This window comes from Scardinius erythrophthalmus, assembly GCF_964197995.2.
Source record: "Scardinius erythrophthalmus genome assembly, chromosome: 19".
NCBI lineage: Eukaryota > Metazoa > Chordata > Actinopteri > Cypriniformes > Leuciscidae > Scardinius > Scardinius erythrophthalmus.
Window position 1 is genome coordinate 17,901,013 of NC_138239.1, and position 25,216 is coordinate 17,926,228.

Consider the following 25,216-nt stretch of genomic DNA (forward strand, 5'->3'; position numbering starts at 1 on the left):
ACGAAGACCAGCAACAGTTAGAGCAAGCCATTCATTCATAAAATGAAAATGATTATCTGTGTCAGTATATATGCGGAAAAGATGATAAAGACACAAAAGCTGTGTTTATGTTTCATTCAATAACTTCATTGTTACTTTCCCTGTGTAGCCTACATGTCATCAGCTTTCTCTACATGAACAGGATTATAATCGGTTTCCCTCAATACCTCATACTCGAGGATTCCCCTTCTGTCGGGACAAAACGCTTAACGTAAGCTTATGGACTAATACAGTGATATAAAAGACCAAACTCGCACCTTATTGGGGATGTAGGCTGTAGGCTACTATATAGGCTAGATGGACTAAGAATATGAACGTAACGCGCAAAGTTTCATGCAGAGCGTTTCGTGATATACTGACATAAAATCAACACTTGATCAATACTAACACTTTCTCTTCTCTTCTCTTCTCTTCTCTTCTCTTCTCTTCTCTTCTCTTCTCTTCTCTTCTCTTCTCTTCTCTTCTCTTCTCTTCTCTTCTCTTCTCTTCTCTTCTCTTCTCTTCTCTTCTCTTCTCTTCTCTTCTCTTCTCTTCTCTTCTCTTCTCTTCTCTTCTCTTCTCTTCTCTTCTCTTCTCTTCTCTTCTCTTCTCTTCTCTTCTCTCAATGAAGTAAAAGTAACAAGTAAGTTATTGAATGAAACATAAACACAGCTTTTGTGTCTTTATCATCTTTTCCGCATATATACTGACACAGATAATCATTTTCATTTTATGAATGAATGACTTGCTCTAACTGTTGCTGGTCTTCGTCAACAACAAGCGCTTTTGCACCCCCTGCTGGTGAGGTTGACTAACAGCAGATGGAAAGTATCTCGGTAATCTACTGCTTTTCCTGCAGTTCCGTTGAATTTACTGTCGAATTTGAACCAATGAATTAGTGGAAGCGAATTTGCAAAGCGAAATAAAATGGACCGAAAATTGCCTGTTGAATATTATAGGTTGTATTTTTAAACAGTTTGAATATTTTGGAAGTGAAATATGAAAGGTGAATATGGATTATTGAATTTTTAATAATGAAAATGTGTTTGAAATGTTTTTAATTGAAATATTCACAGCTTAAATATTCAACCATGTTGAATTTCAGCCCATAAAAATGCAAGCCCTAAAAATACAATGCATTAAAATGCAAGCATGGTTAATGCAATGCCTATTTTTTTTCCAAGTAGTGCAATTCAACAGGCTTTTTGTTTCAAAAACATTTGACATTATTTTACTTCCATAGTAACCGGTCAGTGTCACGCTACTAGCATTTAAAATAAGAGCTGATGCCTGTAGGAAAGTGATGGAAAATGAATGAAATTTAGACAATACAGAATATTAAATGTTTTATTCAATATCTGCTCCACTCCTTCTCATATTAAGAGATTGTTTAACACAAATAACCTGGTTTACGTTAGACAACAAAGTAATTTGACAATGCTGGATTTATGATTGACAATGAAAAAGAAACAAAACCACAACAAAAACCACATGCATTTAGAGTCATCATATCACACGGTTCATTTCTCAAGTCATTCAGTTGGCAGTGTAACACAAAGCAAATGCATGGTTGAACAATCTGAATTTCACCGATTCTGGATTAAATAAATACTTCATTATTAAGAACTTAAAATCTATTATAAGCCAAAACTGGTTTGAACGACTTTTCTATGGTAAAAAAAAAACAAAACAAAAACCAATTAAACGGCATACTGAAGCAATCCATTTCAACATGGTACATGCACTTTGGCCACATATATCGCACATTCACAGGTCTTATCCCACTGTCAGTTTCATATGAAATACAGAATATAAAACCATCATCAATCAGGCTGTTACTTGGGGGAATAATAAAAGTGTTTTATCCTGCAGGGTTATTAGCATGCAGGTCACTGAAGTGCAGGGTTTAGAAGAACTGTGTGGCTGGGCATTATTTTAAAGTGCTTCTGAATTTCCTTCCAGTTTTAAACTGAGGCCTGACACTTATTGTACATTCAAAGACTTGATTAAGGGCCTTTTACAGGCCTGTCTCACCTATCATTCAGTCTATCTGTCACAAATACTTGGGTGTACCTTCAGTTTCTATTTGGTTCTTGCTCCAAAACATGTACAACCCTTCTGGCTTTTTAGTGAGAGACTTGATGATCCTCCCTTTGGCTAGATAGAGGAAGCACATTTTAAGCAAACTCACTCCTTCTGTTACCAAACAAACCACTTTTATGGTTTAAACCACACAATTATGATAGGTGACAGATGAGCGTGTTATGTTGTACAGTATACAACAATATGTTATTTAAATGTACATATTACCCCATCATCATTATTTTCATGTGTAATATTGTAAACATTCAGTAGGTATGAGTGAATCTTTTCTGTAAAGGAAGACAAAATATTAGGATGGTTTCCAAAGCCTAGCAGTGATTCTCTGAATTATTATAATTTTTTTTTTTAAATCAGAGACTGAGCTTATGGTTAATTTAATTCAGTTAACAAAACACACACTGGGGCCATTCACACACGTTCTTGCATACATCGGCACCACTTTTAATTGTCTTGCTATGTAAACACGCACTACACACATCTCTTTCCACAACTGCTGCGTTTGGTAAGTTAAAAACAGGTAAACTGTTAAAACACATCCTGTGTGAACAGCCCTTAAGTCGTGACAAAACTTGAGCAGTGTTTTGTCAAACGAGCGACCTGATCGAAACATTTCATTTCAAACTGGTTTCTCCTCTATTTCTTCATTTCTCTTGAATCTGTTTGCTAGAACAATGGATGATACGGAGAAGAAAAAGAAAATCTTCAGTAATTAATAATTTAACACAATTATCCAATTAAAACATTAGGAAGTGTGCTTCTAGGTTGATTTGAAGGATTGTTGTACTGTGAAAGGCAGAACTGAACTCCCACATTCATCGCTTCTATAAAAACATACTACCCCAGGTCAAGCAAAACATTCGGACAGACAACATTGTGGGTTAACACATTATGTAAATGTACATTGTGGATGTATGGATGCATGTGTATGAGTATATTAGATGTGTGTGTATGTTGATATACAGTATATGTATATATATGTGTGTGTGTGTGTGTGTGTGTGTTTGTGTGTGGAAGAAAGGCACTATAAAACACTGAAGCTGTACGGGTTCCAGCTATCAGGAAGGTACAAATCTAAAAAAGATATTCTATTTGGATGACACTTTTTGTAAAATAACCCTGCAAAATATTTAGAAAAAATTCTTGCTCCAGATTTATTACAATTATTACAAAAAGATACTTTTTAAAAAGAAAATCTGTTTCTATAATTGTTCCAGTTTATTCAATACAGTTTTGGCAGGTAAATGAACCTTAAATTACATATTCTGCGAGGCCAAGTCCATCGAGGAGACAGCAGGAAGGCTCAGTTTTCTATGACACCAAGGCCTGGCAATTTTTAACCATAAAGAGCAGCAAATAGAATCCAGTTGTTAGACGCTCTGCTCTACATATACATACCTGCTAGGGACATTGAAATGCTTCGAATACTACAAAATGATCGGTGTATATGTGTCACAGTGCTCAACCAGTTTTGCAGGGCTTGATGGGAAGAGCGATTTCTCTTTTAGAGTCTCACAGAGCTCCAGCCAATCAGGCGTCACGGGTCATGACTCACGGGAGTCCAGCTTACTGTACTTAACCCGTGTGCTCGTCATCGTTCGCAACAAGAATGGTAGCTGGTAGTTTCGAGGCACAATGCCACGGACGTTACTCTCAAAGTACTGGAATGGGCCGAACCACCACACACGAGAGAACAGGTTGCCAGTGGAATTTTCCTTTAGAGCCTATAGGAGAGCGAGAGAGATTATGTTAGATTTTGAAATACCTGTTTTCCAGTTCTTCAGAAATTAATCAGATGCAGATGGAGGAAGAAAGATACCCATCAATTACAGCAACATTCATCTTTCAGCTACACAGCCACAGAATCCAAATATTGCCTTGATCAATATAATCAAAGACCATCTCTGTACATACATCACAGAATTTTTTTCATAATGTCCTGATAAATGTCTATTATATGCAGTGTTGGGGGTTACATTAAAAGTAATGCAAGTTACAGTAATGCAAATCGTTAGTAAATGTGCAGAGGTGTTGTGTAAACACGACTAAATTTGAGTATGCATTTACTCATCTCACTTGCACACAAACAGATTCAGTATTCCTCAAAAAGAATAACAACAGTGAAGTGCAAACTCGGAATAAATACACAAATCTGCAATAATTAAATATGTAAACACAAATACTTGACTTGAGTTAAACATCACATTTGTGTGTTTTATTTATTTATTGCTGAAGTAAGAGAATGGCAGCACAACTGAAAGATTTGTTTGAGCTGCGCCCTCTACTGTACAGCCGTGAATTTGCATTTCCTTCAGCCTGAGTCTTTTTAATTTCACTTTTGTTGTGAAAGAGCCTTTACATTTGCCAAAAAATAGAACTTTTGTTTGTTGTTATTAAAAAAACAAACAAGCAAGCCCAGGTCAGGATCATAACAATTTCTGAATTTGATGGCTGCAAAACTGTGGGACAGAGGCATGTTTACAACTGTGTCACATCACCTTTTCTTTTTTATTACACTTTTTAATAGTTTGGGAATTAAGGATACTAATTGTTGCAAGTGGATTTTTTGCCCAATCTCGCCTGATACAAGACAACTGTGCAGTCGTTGTGTGATTCTCCTTTTCATGATGGGCCATATATTTCAAGCACATCTCAGTGTCTAGAAAGCACTCTGTTGTAGCACGTGCTGATTGAGGCCTGGCATTGACTTGGTCCCCAGGAAATCTGTCAATCTTGATGCTATTAAATGTCTCTGTACAATTCCAATATACGTCTCCACGTCAGTGGTACCTTCACACACAGGCAAGTCACCCATACAGTTTGCACTGATGCACCCCCATACCATGACAGATGCTTGCTTTTGTGCCGTCACTGATGAAAGTCTGGATGGTCCCTTTCGTTTTTGGGACAAAAAAAAAAATCGATGTCCGATTTCCCCAAAAAACAAGCTGAAACCAGGACTCATGTGACCGCAACACACACATCCACTGTATTCTAGACCATCTGAGATGAGATCAGGGCCAGAGAACTCAAAGAAGGCAGGTGTAACTGTTACTTTTTTTACAGAGTCCAAGTATGAACTATATAAAACATTTTTTTATTAATATATAAAAACAACTACATATACATATACATACATATATATATATACAGTATGTTATATAGAATAATATATATATATGGAGTGCATAATACAGCAATAAAAGCATTAAAGCTCTAACTGAAATAAATATACCTCAAGATACCAGATCTATCATATTTGAGAACATGATTTTTCAAAAAATATTATTTGACAAATTAAGCGAGCACAAGATGCTTAAATCTGGTAAATCAGTAGAGATTTCTCAGTTTCAACTCCAAATGTACCTGCTGATTGGCCATTGTATGGTACCACCAGAAGAGGCGTGTGGTCATGAAGTAGGCCACCACCACGTCGATAGTGTAGTGGTCATGAGCCAACAGGATGCAGAAGATACCGACAGCACTCAGGCACCAGCAGATCCAGTGGTACCACCAGAACCTCCGTGGAGAATCTGTCACCCATAAACATTTTTTTAATTCTGTGTTTTGGTTTCACAGTGTAGGCAGAAGTAACAAACGCACAGATGTTTCAATGGTTTTATGTATGCTAGATGGTGTTATTGCTCTTTATGTCCACTAGATGGAGTTATCAACAAAAACAACGTTCAGACAGAGGCTAAAAATCTGAGTTTTTCCATGATTGTTTATTAATATGTGTACTCACACTCTTTAATAAAGAGGTATGATAGAGTCAGCATCACTGTGTGCCCACTGTACAGGTAATCTCCACACAACGAGTGAGAGCCAGTGATTGACAGGCCACCACCTGCCATCATTTTCATTACCCGCCGTGACTGGGCCTCCCAGTCACCAAAGAGCTAGAACACACACACAAACAAACACATAAGCATATACAAGCACAGAAACATGTATAGGTAGACAAACAACTATTTTCTTGACTATATCTTTGTTCTCTCTCACAAACTTTGATTTTAAGGACTAGTTCACAAGTATGAAACCATAAACCAGACAGTGACCAAAAGTTACTTTGCAAGAAACATAAAAATGGTTATGTGTTATATCAAGTTATACAAGCTTTGTTATAGGTCATGATTCACTGTAAATCTCAAAAGACTGAAAGATTTTCGATTTCACATCCATCCAACTTTAGATCAACAGTATGCCTATTCTAGGATCATAGGATAGGCCACGTGGTTTAAGGATGTCAATGCTAAAGAAAACATTCTTGATTATTTATTAGTCACAACAGGAGTTAAATTATTGTGACTCAGCAGTTTATGAGATGACGCCATGAACTAAATTGAACAAGATGGGATCAGCTTTGAGGGATAAAGCAGTGGTTCTTAACAGGGGCCCACTAGGTAGTAGGCAGCCTCAGCAAACTTCCAAATGTGGCCTCAAGATACTTACATTTTTTTTTAAATAACACAAAAGGCTAACACAAACAGCATAACAGATTTCTCAGTTTCAACTCCAAATTTACCTGCTTTTTACCTTCTTCTTTTTTTCACGTGCCATTGTATGATATCACCAGAAGAGTTAAAATGATTTAATTATTTAAACTAACACAAAAGGCTAACATAATTAACATAAAAAAGCCAAAACTAAACTAAATATCAAGATATTTCTTATTTTAATTCTCTCTCTTGCGTGTGTGTGTGTGTGTGTGTGTGTGTGCGCTTGTAAAGTTAAAGGGTTAGTTCACCCAAAAATGAAAATTCTGTCAGTAATTACTCACCCTCATGTTGTTCCAACCGCGTAAGACCTTCGTTCATCTTCGGAACACAAATTAAGATATTTTTGATGAAATCTGAGCCATGTTTCACTCCTCCATAGGCTTCCAGTGTGACCGAAACTTGCTGGCCCAGAAAAGTTATTAAAGAGATCGTTAATATAGTCCAAGTGACTCCAGTGGCTCAATCTTAAGTATATCAAGCGACGAGAATACTTTTTGTGCGCAAAAACAAACAAAAATAACGACTTTATTCCACTATTCATTTCCTTCTCTCTGGGCCTCGTAGTGTTTTTGCGCAGCGCGTCTGTGTTGCACGTCACCACGTAGGCTCACTATTGGCCGACGCCGGTCATGTGTGTGTTGCGTGATGACGTGCAACACAGACGCGCAGCGCAAAAACACTACGAGGCCCAGAGAGAAGGAAATGAAAAGTGGAATAAAGTCGTTATTTTTGTTTGTTTTTGCGCACAAAAAGTATTCTCGTCGCATGATAAACTTAATGTAGTGCCACTGTAGTTACTTGGACTATTTTAAAGATGTTTTAATAACTATTCTGGGCCGGTGAGTTTCGGTCACACTGGAAGCCTATGGAGGAGTCAAAATTCTGTCAGATTTCATCAAAAATATCTTAATTTGTGTTCCGAAGATGAACGAAAGACTTACATGGTTGGAACAACATGAGGGTGAGTAATTACTGACAGAATTTTCATTTTTGGGTGAACTAACCCTTTAAGGCCCCAATACACCCAATACACAAGCGAAAACACTTAAATGAAGTGATACACTTTATTTCTTCTGTTCAGTCCGTCAAGGTCAGATGTCTGTGTGTAAAAACATGAACAAACTGGAGAACTGCTTTATAGTATAAAATGGAGTTGTACTTCTGTTGAAATGAGACACTGCGACCGTTTTTCATGTTTAATACTGTAAAGCTGCTTGCTTTTAAAGGGCACCTATTATGCAAAATTCACTTTTACATGGTGTTTGAACATAAATGTGTGTTGGCAGTGTGTGAGCAAAACCACCCTAGAATGATAAAAATCCACCCAGTGTTTTTTTTACAATCTCAATAAATCATAAGCACTGTCTCAGAATGAGCTGTTCTCAGATTCAGTGCAATGTGACTTAGAATTGAGCAGGCCCCTCCCACGACTGTTGAGTGACACTGAAGTTTGAGCATAGACCCGCCCTGAGCTGGACACAGAGTCTGCCATTGTTCGACACTTGAGCAGCTGTAGACAAGAATATGTAATTTTATCCTGTATCTGAATTGCAGAATACCACACAAAACTTCCTACAATGTTTAAATGTTGTTTTAACATGTTTACTTTCTTTAATAATTTATTAGGATATATATTACTTATTTATTTGGGGTTGATTTCATTCCACTAACAATCCATGCCTAAGGTCCGGCGCTTTTTTTAATAAAGGGATGTACTTCAGTGCATATAATGCCATTTGAGAAACATCACCCTATAGTCACCACAGCAGTTCCAATGGAAATTGGCTACTTGAGAGTCACACAAACAATATAATTCCCCATACGCAGTCTGTTCCCTTTATGACACCTCTAAGCGATTAGTGAATATCACAGACAACTTTGTGAGTGACAAAATATACCAGCCTTAACTCTCCATATTGATGTGGGAATTGTGGCATCTCTAGTGCAAAAGCCTAGGCTACATTTACTGAAAGGAGTGAAAGATTTCAAAAATAACTTTAGCTATGACTGTTTTGTCAAAAGAAAAATAAATCTTATCAGTTTTTTTCAACATGTGATTAAAAGATGACGTGTATAATTTTCTTCAATGTTAAAATAGCTTCTTTCATCAGAGCATCATTCATAGAGACAATGAGTAAACTATTTGTAGGTTGATTTGAAACATTGCTTTGTTTAAGCATCCTAACAGCGACACTGGTTAAACCATTGGCGTGAATTTGGCGACGGCGTTACTGTTTGTTTGTTCAACCAATGGCAGATGGGGACTGTTAGGCAATCTATGTGAAAACAATCAGTCATTTTGATGTTAGTGACACACTTCAGCTTTAAATGTGACAATATATTTAGGATATTTCTATCCAAATGTCTGTAGTGACTTTTCCGGAGCAGTCACCAGGCAACGACTGACAAGTACTCCCCTCATTAAATCAGCACTTCTTTACTCCACTTCAGTGCACATACTGCTCCTCTGTGGACATGTCATCCCACTCAAAACACCCTGTCACATTCAGTTGTACTGCCCTGCGAATGGTCTCATTAATGATCACAGGCCCCAAACAATTAGTTGTCAGTCACTGCTATTCTTCCCCATAATCCTGTTGGATATTGACACTCGAGGGGGCCACTGGTTAAAGGATCTGTCTTATAACTATTACCTGATGTCCAAGCATTATTAAATTGATTGATTATTTGAGATGACAGGTCCATCACCTTCTGGCCATAACTGTGCTATGATGACAAAAGCAACTGACCTTTTAACAAATGTCAACATTATGTCCCTTAAGCTTTTCTTTGTCAGTGTATATGAAATTAGTTGAGAGCCTGCAGAACGACTTTTGTACTCTAATCTTTTTGTTCTTTTTCAGAGCAAAATGTGTAGCTTCACTTGACTTGATTACTCTTTTACATCACTAACTGACAGATATGTTACATAGCAACATTTGCCTTTAGTTTTCTGTTTAAGCTTATTTATTGCTGAAAAACAATGGGTTAAATTCTTCATTCCTCATGAAAGAAAGATGACAAAAAAAAAAAAAAACAGATCACCCAAAGAAAAGTATCTACACAAACACACACAGTCTGTAGGGGCACTTGGGGTCTCCGTAGAAACTGATACCCATCAACACCACTGACTGTAGTGAAAAGACAACTTCGCATTGGGTCAAGAATGATCGACACTCTTTGGGCTCACCGGAATAACACGGCGGGTTGTTGACTTTAGGCTCTGGGACTGTTGGACCTCTGGAAGAGGAAGACTCAACATGGATGAGATGGAGCTGTTGCGAAATCTCAGTCATACGAGCTGCAAGGGAATCCATGGCATTGCGAGTGGCGGCCAGCTCATCCTCATGACGGCCCAGTATCACTCCCTGGAGCTCGAGCGCGGACTGAAGAGGACTCTCCTTCGCTGGGTCCATTATGGTCAGATTATTCTGTCACGTGTATGGAGAGAGGACCCAAAAGCAGAAGGCAGTTTGCAAAGTTTAATGGGTGAGAAACAGTTCTGATAAACAACACAGGTGGCCATCAGGCATTCAAATCAAACAGAAAGTCTCTTTGCATTAAATCCAAAGTCATTCAGCATCAAACTCAACAGATGAACCTCTCAGTCAAATAGGAACAGAAAGTCTCTTTGATGAATAATAACAGGAAAACTGGGACTGGGCCGGTTTCGGGAAAACCCGGAGGTAGAGAGAGAGGCTGTGTCCGCAGAGACCACGGGAACGCCAAACAGTAGACCACTCACGTAGCTGGAGGTAAGGATGGCTGACGCGAAACAGTCGTTCCGAAGCTTTGCGAGATCCCGAAGCGCAAATGTGTCGAAACACTGATACGAAGCGTGATTCGAAACACCCATGTCACGTGACTATGACCAAACGAAGCCTCGAAGTGTTTCACTTTCATCAGGTGTGGTCCGCCGAATCAGCGTTTGATTTACACGGTCGGGGACAGACCACACAATCGCACATCTGTATAAAAGTGAAATAAACGCATTTTGACCTCGTGGGTTTTTGTGAGAGGAGTTTGACTTTGAGGTAGCGGATTTTTGGTGATATAGTGACAGTGCGATTTGATTAGTTATAGGCAATTTAGGCTTACATTTAAATTTACACAACACATTGACTGATGCTAGAGACAGACAGAGTATATATGACACATTAATAGATACATAGATATACATATAGACAGATTAATAGATACATATAGATAGATTACAGATACATATAAATACATATTATAGATACATATATAGATAGATTATAGATACATATATAAATACATATGTTATAGATAGATACATATATAGATACATAGATTATAGATACATATCTAGATACAGATAGATTCATATAGATAGATAGATTGATTTGGATAGATAGATAAAATGGAGGCTCCCCAGAAGAGATGCCGTACATCTGTGGTGTGGGAGCATTTCCATTTAGAAACCCCAAATAAAGTGAGATGTGTGTATTGTGATCGGTATCTAGCCTACTGCAACAATACATCATCCATGATGCGCCATTTGAGGAGCACTCATCCTGCCATTTTGCAGGGTGCAGAGGATGGCATTCCCCCTGTAGGCTACCTAGGCCTGCTACTGACACTGTTGGGCCATCTATGCAATGTATGCATTGTTTGAAATATAATTATAATTGAAATATAATTACAACCTTTTGGGACACTGTTTATAAAGTCCATAGCCCAATGCCCTACAACCTAATGTCCCAATCACAACTGCCAATCATGTTAAAAATAGCTTCAATGTGAATATAATATATATAATATTGTGTGAATATACATTTTATAGGTCTACATATGAGTACCCAATATACTGCAGCTGATGCCACAGTGGAAGTGAAAAAATACATCAACGATGCATATTTGCCCAGAACTTGTGATCCACTAACTTACTGGAAAGAGAGAGCAGTAATCTTTCCTCATTTGTATGTCCTTGCTAAAAATATCTTTGTATGTCAGCAACGAGTGTCCCTTGTGAGAGGATTTTTTCAAAGGCTGGAGAAATTATCTGTAAAAAAAGAAGTAAGGCTAAGTCCTTCCACAGCAGAGAAATTAATATTTTTTGAATAAAAATCTCTAAAAAAGTGAGACATTGTGGCTTGAGTTATTTTATTAATATTCATTTTTCATGACCAAAATAACATTATGCACAGTGAGGAGCCTATAGGTTACAAGCTTCACATATTAGAAAATTATAATAATAAAAAAAAAAACATTTTTTTAATGGCTCGTCAAGGTTGTTTCAGATCAACACCTGCAAGTGAGCACTAGGTGTCACCGTTGAGACGGGTGTCGGATTGATTCGAAGCCTCGAAACAATATGGCACATTTGGTTCAACTGTTTCATTTGCTTCACGAGGCCTCGATCTGGCCATCACTAGCTGGAGGTGGCAGAGCAGAGACGAGGCAATAATGCAGTTAGTCAGAAGACGCACCAGACAGAACACGATACGACAAGACAGGGCTGGATAGCAAGCAAACAGGTACGTAACATTAGGCAATAATCTGACAAAGAACAAAGGAAAAGAAAGCCAAGAAATAGAGAGTCTAATCAGAGAAAGTGGGAAACAGACGGGGAGAGAGAGTGTGTAGAGATGAGGTAACGAGTAACAGCTCTGAATGGGATAATGAAAGAGGATGTGTGTGCGTGAAAGGATGTAATAATGAGTATGACCAGGAGAGGGAGGAGGAGAGAAAGAGAAAGAAACAGGATCATGACATCTAGATCAAAGGCTGTACACATCTTTCAATGGAAGCGGGGTCCATTGTACACCGGCACCTGAACACCATTAACATTAACAGTGGCTTTATGCATGCAGAGTTCTGAGAACATCAAAGTCAAATGCAATTTAGTGCACTCAGGTTTACAAATTGTGCACTAAATAAGGTATCATTAGACATTACATTGTAGCTTTTGACAGCATCCTTTTGAAATCTAATGTAACGTTGCACAGAATCTGTTACCTGCCACAGAAGAACAGGAAGAGCCGACGCCTTGTAGAGATCTGGCCAAAAACAGCAACGTATAGCTCGAGGAAAACGCAAACACTTCACACAGAGTAAAACACAGACAGAAGAAAGAGGAAAAGAAGATTTATTATAGAAATATAACACACCGGATTTAAAATCACGCATGGCATAAATATATGGCATCTTCTCCACCCTTTTCATAAAGACACTTAGATGTGAGATTGATGTTAAAAACAACACTAGAAATTTTGTGTACTCACTGAGGGTAGAAACAAACATGATGCAGAAACCAGCAAACATTGGGATCTGGTATCCTATTCTGCAATCACAGGTAAGAAATAACATTTTAAGAATCTTTTTTTTTAAATTTAACCACAAACATTGAACTTGAAGTGAGCTGTGTTACATATTGCAGTGCTGGCATCTCTCATAAGTAAAATTAAGATGTAATTATATTATCTTATAAATCATGTTTTTTGTTTTGTTTTTTGCCTCTGCTTCACATCTTTTGAGTTAATTTAACCTTTTGTGTATCACTAACAGTGTTGCACATTGCTAAGAAATATTACGGCTGACCGATCCCAGGAGCTTGCAAAGCTGTTCAATGCAGCAGTGCCGAATTAAACTGGTCTGGCCAAATCTGAGCATGTGGAGGGGTGACAGGGCATGCACGAGTGATCACACAACAGCTGGTCGCTGAACAGCGGCAGAAAAAGAATTGCACTGCAATATTCGCTTTACTTACACTCCATTTACACTCACTGCACACACAAATATCATGCAATCTCATGCTCTTTTTGAAAGAAATGCTATTTGCTGTACTTTCAAAGTTAAATGTGTGTTTTGCCATAACACACCTGTTAGTTAGGGGCCCTATGAAGGGGTTAGTGATTAGCTGTACTGTTGCTTTAGAGCAGGGATGTCCAATCCTGCTCCTGGAGGGCCACTGTCCTGAAGAGTTTAGCTCCAACCCCAATTAAACACACCTGAACCAGATAATCAAGGGCTAGTAAAACCTTGATTATCTGGTTCAGGTGTGTTTAATTGGGGTTGGAGCTAAATTCTGCAGGACAGTGGCCCTCCAGGACCGAGTTTGGACTCCCCTGCTTTAGAGGCAAACAACAGACCCACTCTCACATTCTCGTTCAGAAGCTGGTCATCTGCTTTGGGGCAGTCTGACCCATTTTGAGGGGGTGTCCCAAAAGTAGGGGCCGTGGTCATTGGGCCAGCATTGCTCATCTGCGGGGTGAAGCCTGTCAGGCGTGTTGTGTTATCGTACAAAGACACAATGCTCTGGAAGGTGCCAGATGGGGAAAGAGCGGACATGGAGTTGTTCCGGACCACCTGAGCGGCCTCTTCATCCACGGTGTACAGGTAGCTTGGAATAATAGGCACTACAGAGAGAAAAGATAATAGATAATAATAACAACCATAAGACAATGATTAAACCGATTGACCGATTTGTTTTAACATGGTCTTAAATGATATCTTTTGAGGTTTCACAGCAGCCTAAGAAATCCAACTTTGTTGTAGGCTACTCTTAAAAACACAATATTCAGGAAATTACTAATCAGTTTTAGACAGCTTGAAACGCTACCAACGATAGATAACCTACCATTTGCCTGAAAAAGTGAAATGCAACGATTTATCTAGCTGTGTTAGACCACATTTGACCTTTCAGGTGGCTCCGTTGAAAGCGTTTGACATTATCCTGTGTAAATAAATAACCCACAAGGGACACCGTGTGCGATAACGCTCGAAAGACTCTTCATTCAACACTTGTGCCAAAGAGCGACAGGTTCAGTTTTCGCCTGGTTCTATCTGTACATGTACACAAACATCATTATTCAACGTTCCCGTTTCTTGGCTCGCGGACGTGAGAACAAACACAGACAGTTTAGCGCGCGTCACTGTCACATTTAATGAGAATGGAGCACTGGCAGCGCTCGAGGACATGATACCTTAATTCAGATCAACTGCTGCCACTGATGCAGCCGACAATTTACACTTTACAAGGGGAAACAAACCGTTTAGTAGAGATAAACGCATTTTATTTTCTGTCATTAGCGCATTAGCAGATTTATCATTTTACTTTTGATGCATTTTTTCGAGCAAATAAAGTTTTTGAAATAATTTAAATCAAACAATTCATTAAAATTAGTAGCCTACTGCAAAATTGCTTTAAAATGAATTATTAAAGAAATAAAAAAAATGTATTTATTTATTTTAGAAGACCCAGCCTAATTTCCGTTATTTAAAAATAACTGATCGTTTTAATTACGTTATTTTATTTCTATCCACTGAGAATTATGAGTTGGTTTTGACCAGTTCTCTATTTTGACAAAGAAAAAGTAAAACAGACGTGCAGTATTTAACATTTCTATACGTTTGAGTTTCGTTTGAATTCACAATTTTACAATGTACAATTTTATAATAACAATGCAGTATATATCAAATTAAATTGTAAGACACGTGAATAGCCTTTTACAGATTTTTTTTTATTCATTGTGTCAGTAGACTAATAAGCCTATGTGATCATATATTTTATCACAAAAAGCAGAGTGGTCCCATTGAGGGATGTTGACTTTGCATCATGTGTGTGCCTTCACATATAGGCTAACAGGTGTGAGCATCAGTAGCACTTACCGACCACCGTCAACAGCATGTTGTCCAACAGCAAAGCAATGAAAACGATGAACAGAATCAGCCTCCGAGACTGCCTTTCTTCTCTTAGCCATGTTAATAAACTAAAATCTCTAAGAGCATCAAATAATCCCATTTTTATTAAAATCCAATTGCCAGAGAGCGAGCCAGAAATCCTGTAACAGCAAGAAAACGACTGTCAAAAACCATCAAAACATCGGCTACTTCAGGGGATGATTCCTAATATGAGAGAAATACGGCAAATATCAAAGTAAAAATAAAACACATAAAAAAATGATGCTCTGAAGCTTTCTGAAAACAATAAACTATACCAACAATATTGTTTTCTTTCTTTGTCATGCTTTTTCTAAGTCTGAATATTGTAATGAACAATACATTCAGTATGGTTTTGATTCTTACCTTATAAGCACATTTGCACTGAGCTTTGCAGTCAGATCCCGGGTGAAAGGCACGCTGGATGGATGCGTTAGTTGCTCGACTGCTGTTTGACGTCACGCTGTTTCTCAGAGAACTCAAATGGGCTGTGCTGCTGTGCCACGGACGAATAAACCGTCACACAAAAAGAAGAAAGGCGGGAGCACTTTATTTAACCTATTATAACTTCTACTTAATTTCATATCAACATAGCCTATGCTTGAAATCTCATGAAAGTTCTATAGTTCTTTATTCATATAATACTTTTAATCCTACAGTTAAATCCGACCTCTAGTTCATAAACGCCAGAGGAGAACTGGCCCCCGACTGAGCCCGGGTTCTCCCAAGGTTTTTTTTTTCTCCATTAGGTCACCTGATGGAGTTTTTCGGTTCCTTGCCACTGTTGCCTTTGGCTTGCTCAGTTGGGGATATTTGGGGATATTTAATTGAATTAATCAATCAACGATACTATTGATCAGCATTACCGAACGTAGACGTTCCACTAGAAACAAACATTGATGTATTGTTCTAATTTATTACTGTGAAGCTGCTTTGATACAACCTGTGTTGTGAAAAGCGCTATATAAATAAACTTGACTTGACTTGACTTGACTTAAACAAGTGGCGCTCACCGCATCTGGACGTCATGGGTTGAGCTCGACCTAGCCCAGCACCTCTGTGTGTGAATCTAATGGGTATAGAGGGACAGACAGAGTTAGGGTGGGGTTAGGGTGTGGTTGGACCTTCTAGCTCCACCTAATACGCCCAAATTACATCCAGGGATTATAGGAGCTGGACTTCAAGGCTATATTATGTTCATATAATATGAACATAATATAGCCTACATGTGCTGTAAGACTGCGATGATTTAGCCAGCTTGACTAGCGTTAGGAGGTTATCTACAGAGGGAAATTTGCAAACAGTTGACGAGTTTAACATTATATCCAGGGGCGTAATTTGTGGGGGGGTTGGGGGAGAGATAACCCCCCCAATATTTAAATCTATGCATTACAACCCCCCCAATATTTATACCATGATCACATGAAAAGGAGGCATCAGGAGGCATACCCAAACTTCAACCCCCCCAATGTTCAAACCAAATCTACGCCCTTGATTATATCGCTCGGATATCAAGTTTCCACGCATTTGGGTGAATTAGCAGCCTTCTCTTCTTTCAACAGTTTTACAACAGCGTCATCTTGTGGCGTAGGATGATATGGGATGTTTTACATTGGCATTTGAAAGATGTTTTTATCTAATTTGTCTTACAGAGGAAAGGTGTATTTTCTATGATCATATGTGTTGATAGGACACATGATTGCTCAAACTAGCTATACCAAGAGTTCGATTCCTAAGGAATGCGTAAACTGATCAAATTTGTACCTTGAAAGTCATTTTGGATAAAACATCTGCCAAATGCATACATGTAAATGTGTTTCTTGTGAATAAATAAATAAATTCTTTGACTTTGGTGCAGTCAGTGTTAATTTTGACAGCAAATTCTGATTTAGTCTTAGTCTTAGTCTTTTGAATAACACACCATTTAGTTTTAGTCACATTTTAGTCATCTAAAATCTTTTAGTCTTAGTCTAGTTTTAGTCGACTAAATATCATAAGAGTTTTAGTCTTAGTCTAGTCTTAAGTCTTTTAGTCTTAGTCTAGTTTTGTTTTAGTAGAACAAATATTAGCAGATTTTAGTCGACTAAATCTAGTCGACAGTTGACCTGACTAAATGTTTCCATCAGTCTGTTATGGAATGGTATTAAGGTTTGAATATGCAATAGGGCCTACATACACAGATTTAACGGCTGTAATACAAAACATGTATTTTATTTTATTCTTAATGTCAAAAACACTGACTGTAGCTTTTTCACAAAAGATAATCTCACATCAGTGTTAATTTTGACAGCAAATTTTGATTTAAAATATAATGGGTTTAAATTGAAAATGCATTCATTTAGAATTTCTCTAAAATTTACAAACCCATATAGTCCCGGAGAAAACATTAACCTGCTAATATGAATGATTTTAAAGTTTGAACGTGCAATACAGATACAGATTTAACTACTGTAACTTAAAAAATGTCTTAAAATTAAATAAAACCACTTTTCCTAAACACAGTCTTCTTTTCAATGAATGATAGCCTATATGAATTCTTTATAACTTGCATACATCATTCTCTATTCTTTCAAACAGACATATTTATTTGTATGAATTAAATTTAATTCATCCTTATTTAAAAGCTATTAACGAGCAGTGAATGCTTTTCTCTTTTTCTTTTGTTGCTTCATCAATATTAAGGACACAGACCGCATTAGGTTTATTACCCACTGTCACTTTAAGACATTGGATCATGTCAGTCCAATGACATGCGGATCCAATTGCACTGATGCACATATGATACATTCACAACTGTTTAAGACATAACCCACATTATTTACGTGAATACTCTCCAAAACGGACATTTAGACATAATGTTGTGTGTATTTGTCGATTCAGACACGAAAGAGAGCTCAATTCCATACTCGCGCGCTGTATAGGTGTCTGTGAATGGCTGCACGCTTCGGGTCGGGTGTGTGCGCACAGAAAACCGTACCGAATATATAGCTATTTTTTGCGTCGTCACTCTTATTCAGATCTACATGTCTGCTCTACTCATTCTCCCAGACGTTTACATGTTTTAACGTTTGATGAGACATGCCAACTCGTGTGCCGTTGGGAAGATCAGCACGTCACAGAACAAATGTGCGCATCTACCACAAATGCAGGACATCAGACCGGATCGCTTCCCAAATCGTCACTATCTAACATTTTCGTCTAGTTTTTATTCGTTGACGAAAATGTCAATAGATTTTCGTCATAGTTTTTGTCATTCAAAACTAGTTTTTATTTAGTTATCGTCTCGTTTTCGTCTTTGAAAAAATGTCGTTGACGAAAATAATGACGAAAATTATTCGTCAACGAAATTAACACAGGGTGCAGTTAGCACCAGCTGAGGAAAATCACATCCTTTATTATGCTTCAAGAGAGATGGATACCGATAGATAGGCCTATTTTTGCAAACAGGAATAGCAACTCATCAAATGGCACAGAAAGATTAATTTATTCACTTGGTTTCAATGTGACTGATCAATGGATAAGATTAAATTTCACAGGCAATGTATTTATTGATTTATGCTAAATCATTCATTTATTAGATTTTGTATTAGTAAATACATTAATTAGAGAAAGGTGGTGCACTGATCAGAGGTGAAACATATTACATGCTTTATTATTTGGCATTAAATAAACAAACAAACACTGGACTATATAATCATATTTTTGTCAGATATATTACAAATAGCCATATAGGGTTATAAATGTCAGGAATAAATGGATTTGCTAAGTGACTTATAAGTGCATTTCTGATAAGTTACATATCTAAACAAAAAATAAACAATGTCTCATGCAATTTTCCCAATAATACAATCATCGAAGTGACACTTCTTTTGGCTCAAACAGTAAACAGGAGTGCATTCATCATTCTGAGCCTATTTCCTCTACTTGTTTATCACAGTTTTATACTGCAGCATGACTGTGGTCCATTCCCCTTCAACCCACTATATCAAACTGGCAGTGAAAGACATTACCATCTTGTACTGAGAGTGGTTACGCTTTCCTGTAGTAATTTCATGTGCCATTAGCAAAGCCACAAAACCACTGCCTTCAGTTACTGTTTAAGTCATTGTGTATTCCTATCTTGCCCATACTAAGAAACTTTATGCACCGCCTGTAACAGCTAATAATTTGTGATTGGCTGAGTTTGAAGGCCATACTCATGATGGCCATGCCCATGATAATGAACAAAAAGGTAACCATGAAGTACTTTGGGTGTTCAGGCACAATATCACCAAAGCCAATGGTGGTCAAGGTGATGAAGGTAAAGTAAAAGGCATCAAAGTGGTTCATCTGTGTCTCCCAGCATCTCAAAATTTGACTGCAGACCAGCATGTATGCGAACACCACCAGCAAGATGACCAGCAGAGGGACGTTAAAGCGATCCATCTTTTCTCCGATGCCCGTGAATAACTTGGAGCTGTTTATTGGGGAATCCATACGGTAAAGGTCTGGGCATGAGAAGGATTTTGTCAGAGACTTCTTGACCCTGAAGCTCTCCTTAGCAATAATGCGGTCAAAAGTCTCTTTGTTGGTTCGAAGCTGTGAGGATGTGCGCCTGAGGGAAGACTGTGTTCTAATCACCTGCTGAATGTTTATTGTCTCATGCACCACAACATGGTTGAAGGTATACGTGTTGTCAGTATCAGCACCTTTCACTTGTTGGAGAGGTGATGACTTTTCATGCCTTTGAAGGCCCCGTGAGCGATGTGCCATACATCGGCTGAAGAACAGGCTGAGGCGAGTGTACGCTTTAGAGAGGAGAACAGCTAAGATATCGCCCACATCTGAGATGACCAGCAGCATGAGAGGGATGCCCACCATCGCATACAGGATACAAGCCACCTTCCCTTTATGGGTCACTGGATACATTCGTCCATAACCTGTTATACAAGAAAACAGAGCAGGACTGAGAGTTAGAAATTCTTTTTCTTCCGTAATTTCACTCATTAGAAAACACGTTTCAGTGCTGCCACCTGCTGAAGGTCTTTATCAGTGCATGAGTAATGCAATTGCAATGCAAATACATTATAAGTCTAAGCAAAGGAACAGCTCTGTACATACAACAACACGAATAATAGTAATTATATTCTTAAGTACATTGTTATTATTACTATTAATGATAATAATATAATTAATATTATTACTATCATCTATAATATTAACTTATTATTATTATTATTGTTGTTATTAATATTAAATATACATTTTATAAAAATATTGTTATTATTAGATTATTAATTACATTATTATTATTATTTAAATAATGTGATGGCATTATCATTAGATATGGCAGTTAAGATATTAGTTCAGTATGTTACATGATTGCTATATTTTATTCTATCAAGTATTTTTCTATAAAAAAAAGTAAACTACTGTTGTTTAATTTCCCCATTCTGCATGCAGGCACATGCAGAATGGGGAATTGATCACATTGATCCCTCTTCAAAGCAGGGACAAACAGTGTGTGCAGTGTGCACCTCTGTCACTACATTACATTACACTATTTGGAAACTCTTCCCAAAGTTCAATAACCATGCACGTTTGTCTGTCCCTTTTTGTCCAAGTATCAAAGCCAAATATTTAAACAATTCATACCAATTGAAAATATTAAGTCGTTCAACATGGAAAAGCTTCTGTAATTATTTTGTCAGAGGACAAATAGGTCTTATTGTTGCAGTTTCAATTAATATGTGATTCTGTATAATAAAAAATGATTTTACATAATGGTTTATTGGAAATGGTTTCACTTGTTTTGGATTAGCCTGTAAATCATTAGTGCGTAATGCAGGACTCTGCCCCATCTGAATTACTTGAAAAATGTCTGAAACTTGTGTTTCCCATCTATGGCCACAGTATTTTGAATATTAGATAGGAAAATGTAGATGATAAACTGTAGTATGTACTTGTTGATAAACTGTTCTCTTCATGTTTTCCTCAATAACAAATTTTTAAGTATAATCAAATTGGATAATTCATTTCAGCTGAAAAATGAGTTGAATCTTGTAGCTATAACTTGTAAAAAAAAAAAGAAAAAAGAAAAAAAAGAAGATTAATGAGTTAAAGCAATGTAAAACCATTTGTTGTCATAACTTTTTGATCATATATATATTTTACAGTGCATATTCTGCTGTTATTCGGCATATAATTATTTTGGGAAAATAACAATTTTCTTTCCTGGTGACACCAGTTTTCTGTCTTATCATGGTAAGGCTGGTTACTCTGGGCAACAGAGAAAGAGATAAAGCCAAAGGTCAGAACTTCTCATGCAAATAACAAACTCAATAGTGCATTAAATTCAATGACAATTTAAACAATAACATACAGACTTAAAATATCTTGGAAAACTTTACAAACTTTGTGAAGTCCCAGAAAATTAACTACTCACCTAAAGTAGTGAGCACTGTACAGCAGAAGAAAAGAGAACTATAGAAGTCCCATTTCTGCTTGTCATCACAGAATTCAGTCAAAATATTTCTTATCGACTCTTCCCGCGTTGAGTTATCTAATTCATAAAATGAAATGAAACGAGAAAAGAAATTAATCTTGAACTTAAAATAATACCTTAAAATGAATACCTTATTTAAAAAAGTAATAGCCTGGCCTATATAAATATTTACATTGCAAGTGTGTATTATTCACATTTTATAATATCATCTATTATCAAAATATACACAGTGGCGGTTCTGGGGGGGTGGGGTGGGGGTAGGTGTCAACAAGCTTGGCCCCCCCCCCTCTGGCCCCCATAAATTTGGAATCGTAAAATCACACCAAACAACTGCGCATTTATTCAGTTGCGGCGCCTTCATCTAGGCTGTCAAATACAGACATTGTTTACATAAACAAAGTTGGTTATGTCTAAAGTGAAAGCAAACAGAAAATGAATTAAAATCTGCTTGTCATATGCGTGTATATTAGACGTGTCGCGTGCAGTTCTTAAAGAGACAAGAGATAGTTCACCCAAAACCAAACAGTTGCTGGTCCCCATTGACTTCCATACATAGTAGTAGGAAAAAATATATACTATGGAAGTCACAGGGGTACATCAACTGTTGTGGTTACTCACATTCTTTCAAATAACGTTTATTTTCAACAGAAGAAAGAAACTTATTCGAGTTTAAAACAACTTAAGAGAGTAAATTATGACTTTTTTGGGGGAGAACTATCCCTTTAATGTTAATAAAACAACAAAATACACAGAGGAAATCATTCACTGCTCTTGACTGAGAACTTTAAGTCTGTTGTGTTTTATTTTCATATTTGTTCATTTAATTACTTTCTCATACTGTTAAATACACCTATAGCTGAAAAAATAAAGCAGTTTATTTCATTTGTATATTAAGTTGTGTATGTGTAATATGTATCTCTGTTCTTAATTTTTAATAACAAAGAAAATAATGACAAAGATTTTTATCTTCGACACTTTGGCCTAAATGTCTGCCATTCTTTTTTATTTTATATTTTGTTACCTATAAGGCTTTGTTTTTAAAATAGGGAAATTAGTTTGGCTGTAATGCTCAGTCACTTGCAAAATAGTAAAACCAACATGAAAAAAGAATCGTGATAAAATCGTGATTTTCCTGAAAATAAAATAAAATTTGTGATATGATATTATTGCCATATCGCCCACCCCAGGTGTAAAAAAGTGCCTAGATGTGCTTAGATGCTAAAAATGTGTTATTATTGATTATTATATCACACTACAATTAAACATAATGAAACATTCATTTGAATTGAAATTGTTTTATTAGCTTAATATAATTTATTAGCTTTTTCTAGAGATTGCAGTCATACATGACATGGTGAAAAATGACTTGAAATAATACTGAAAATAGGTTAAGATGAATGTTTAAGGTTTGCCCCCTAAAAGCACAAGTGGCCCCTGCCTGCCCCCCCCCCCCCAGTTACTGTGGTCTAGAACCGCCACTGTACACATATAGACTGAAATATGTTAAAAATATATATAAGCTCAAGGAAAGACCTGAGTGATTCTGCACTGTCTCCAACACTTTTTGCACCAGTGCATCGATCTTTTCCGAGTCATTGGAATTCCTCTCCTCAATCTGATGAAAGATCTGCGCTCCTAAAAACGCATATAAAATGAGTGATAAAATGCTGAAAACGTGAGGAAACAAACGCCAAAACTGTCTCGCACATATCCTTTTTGGGTCTGACTTTCGTTCTTCTTCCACCTCCACAGACATGTCTCTCAGTCAGTCAGAGATGCGGTAATGGCTGATCCTGAGATGAATCTGTCCTCTCATGGCAGTGCTGAGGAGCAGGATGGTCACCACCCCTCTGCAGAAAGAAACCACAAATCTAAACGGCCTGTTTAACCGTATGTTTAATAGCTCAAATAATGACCTCACCTTTGTATGCTCACAAACATGCCTCGTTCAACTTTATCCGTGATAGCCTCACAATGCAGATTTAACAAGAGACAACAAGCATGGGCTATTTCTGCTTGGAGGAGCTATGGGAGCGACAGGTGGGGATGGGTGAAATTTTAGCCTGGATGCCAGGGCTCCACGAAACTTTTTTTGTCCACAAGAACATAAGTGTAAACATTGTTTTGGGGTTAACAGTTGTGAAGTGATGTGTAAATCTATATTTCCGTATTGAATATGACAGTAAGCTAGGCTACCTGTGTTTTGGGGAATTGCTCACTGTAAACAACGCTAACCAAAGCTAACAACTTTTACTGTATTATTTAGCATTGTGCATATTAGTATGAGATTTATTGGCTAGGCAATAATTTAATGAAGGAATTAATTGCCACTCATAGCTATATTCAAATTATATGGAGAAAAATAAATACATTTGTTGGCTTATAAAAATATTAAAATGCTCATCATCATCATCATCATTTTGCTAGCTGTATACCGGGAGTGACCAGTAGAGTTTTTGTTCTCAGTGTCTTAGCATTAGATGTGGCCTTTTAACAGTTTCTTGAATGTCTGAATTATTTATGACCATGCTGCCATGCACTTATCCACTGCACTTGACTCTTATGCATCTTCAGTATTTCGCCTAGCTGGGTTGTATATGAAAACTTCAATGGATAATAAAGATGCATTTGACGGGTCACTAATAGCTAATTATAGCTAATTACCTGAATATGATACTCTTGAGGGGAAGTGGCATCATTCAGCATACAAGACATATCATGGACACCTCTGCTCTCACTTTCACTTCACATCAAACCGAATCATAAAATAAAAGCAGTGTAGTAGCAGACCACAGAACCCATATAAAGAAGAAAACCATGCTACTGTATATCTTTTGTTGTGTCTCTATACCGCTGTAACATCTGAGTCCACCTACAACATTCCCAATAACCTATTACAATCAAAGATTACCCTTACCTGCCGGTTAAAGATGCTATAAATGGCTTCAGGGTCCTCGGCGGTGTCCGATCCAGTCCGGGGTCCGTTTCACTGGGCTTTTGCTATTAATATCTAAACTATAACGAAGTAAAGATATCTCTAGGGAAAAAATCACTCCGAGACTTATTTTGAAAGTTTTTCAAATCACCAAAAATTGGTTTCGTTTTACTTAAAAAAGTTTCAGAACAATACAAAGACAATAAATTCAAAAAGGAAAAAATAACAGAAATGCGTATAGGTCTTCACCTCGAAGTGAGGCCCCGAACAACAGGAAACAAAACCTTTTATATGGTTTGATAGGGGCCGTCTTAAGCTTTTAGGGCTGTGCCTTACATTAAAGCAATTCTTAAAATGGTAAAAAATCTGGTCTGGAATATTCCATGACCGTAAAACTATTACACTGTAAAAAAATTCTAACCCTCTCAAATCAGAAATTTCAAGTGACCGATAACATCTAAATTTTTCAATTGGCCCAAGTGAAATTCTGTAAAT

General features: G+C 37.2%; 2 protein-coding genes and 1 long non-coding RNA gene across 4 annotated transcripts; 1 reads left to right on the forward strand and 2 right to left on the reverse strand.

Annotated features, from left to right (window-relative positions):
- Positions 1-1,351: 1,351 nt before the first annotated feature.
- On the reverse strand, positions 1,352-10,500 carry LOC308707436 (phosphatidylcholine:ceramide cholinephosphotransferase 1-like). The gene is made up of 4 exons (XM_081393949.1): positions 9,808-10,500; positions 5,864-6,017; positions 5,485-5,651; positions 1,352-3,842 (listed from the first exon to the last, which is right to left on the reverse strand). The coding sequence occupies exons 1-4, from the start codon at positions 9,877-9,879 to the stop codon at positions 3,663-3,665; spliced, it is 573 nt and encodes a 190-aa protein (XP_081250075.1). The 5' UTR covers positions 9,880-10,500; the 3' UTR covers positions 1,352-3,662.
- Positions 10,501-12,358: 1,858 nt separating this feature from the next.
- On the forward strand, positions 12,359-15,581 carry LOC308680131. The gene is made up of 3 exons (XR_014028883.1): positions 12,359-12,936; positions 13,149-13,979; positions 15,221-15,581. It is a non-coding gene; the product is annotated as an uncharacterized lncRNA (long non-coding RNA).
- A 2,427-nt stretch (positions 15,582-18,008) lies between these two features.
- On the reverse strand, positions 18,009-24,993 carry LOC308680130 (potassium channel subfamily K member 18-like). 2 transcript variants are annotated; one of them, XM_081348080.1, is made up of 4 exons: positions 24,704-24,993; positions 23,320-23,636; positions 21,727-21,843; positions 18,009-20,221 (listed from the first exon to the last, which is right to left on the reverse strand). In XM_081348080.1, exons 2-4 carry the CDS (start codon positions 23,540-23,542, stop codon positions 19,389-19,391), a joined length of 1,173 nt encoding a protein of 390 aa, XP_081204206.1. In that variant the 5' UTR covers positions 23,543-23,636; positions 24,704-24,993; the 3' UTR covers positions 18,009-19,388. The 2 variants fall into 2 exon arrangements, with proteins under 2 accessions (XP_081204206.1, XP_081204207.1); XM_081348081.1 differs by lacking the exon at positions 24,704-24,993 and having other exon boundaries at positions 23,320-23,657.
- Positions 24,994-25,216: the final 223 nt, after the last annotated feature.

Excerpts from the sequence above, each read along its gene's own strand:
- LOC308707436 (XM_081393949.1), bottom strand. The coding sequence starts at position 9,879 with ATGTTGAGTCTTCCTCTTCCAGAGGTCCAACAGTCCCAGAGCCTAAAG. Across the intron at positions 6,018-9,807 it reads CAACCCGCCGTGTTATTCCG|CTCTTTGGTGACTGGGAGGC; the intron begins GTGAGCCCAAAG and ends TGTGTGTTCTAG. Across the intron at positions 5,652-5,863 it reads ATACCTCTTTATTAAAGAGT|ATTCTCCACGGAGGTTCTGG; the intron begins GTGAGTACACAT and ends TATGGGTGACAG.
- LOC308680130 (XM_081348080.1), bottom strand. The coding sequence starts at position 23,542 with ATGTCTGTGGAGGTGGAAGAAGAACGAAAGTCAGACCCAAAAAGGATA. Across the intron at positions 21,844-23,319 it reads GACAGTGCAGAATCACTCAG|ATAACTCAACGCGGGAAGAG; the intron begins GTCTTTCCTTGA and ends TTTATGAATTAG. Across the intron at positions 20,222-21,726 it reads TACAGTGCTCACTACTTTAG|GTTATGGACGAATGTATCCA; the intron begins GTGAGTAGTTAA and ends CTTGTATAACAG.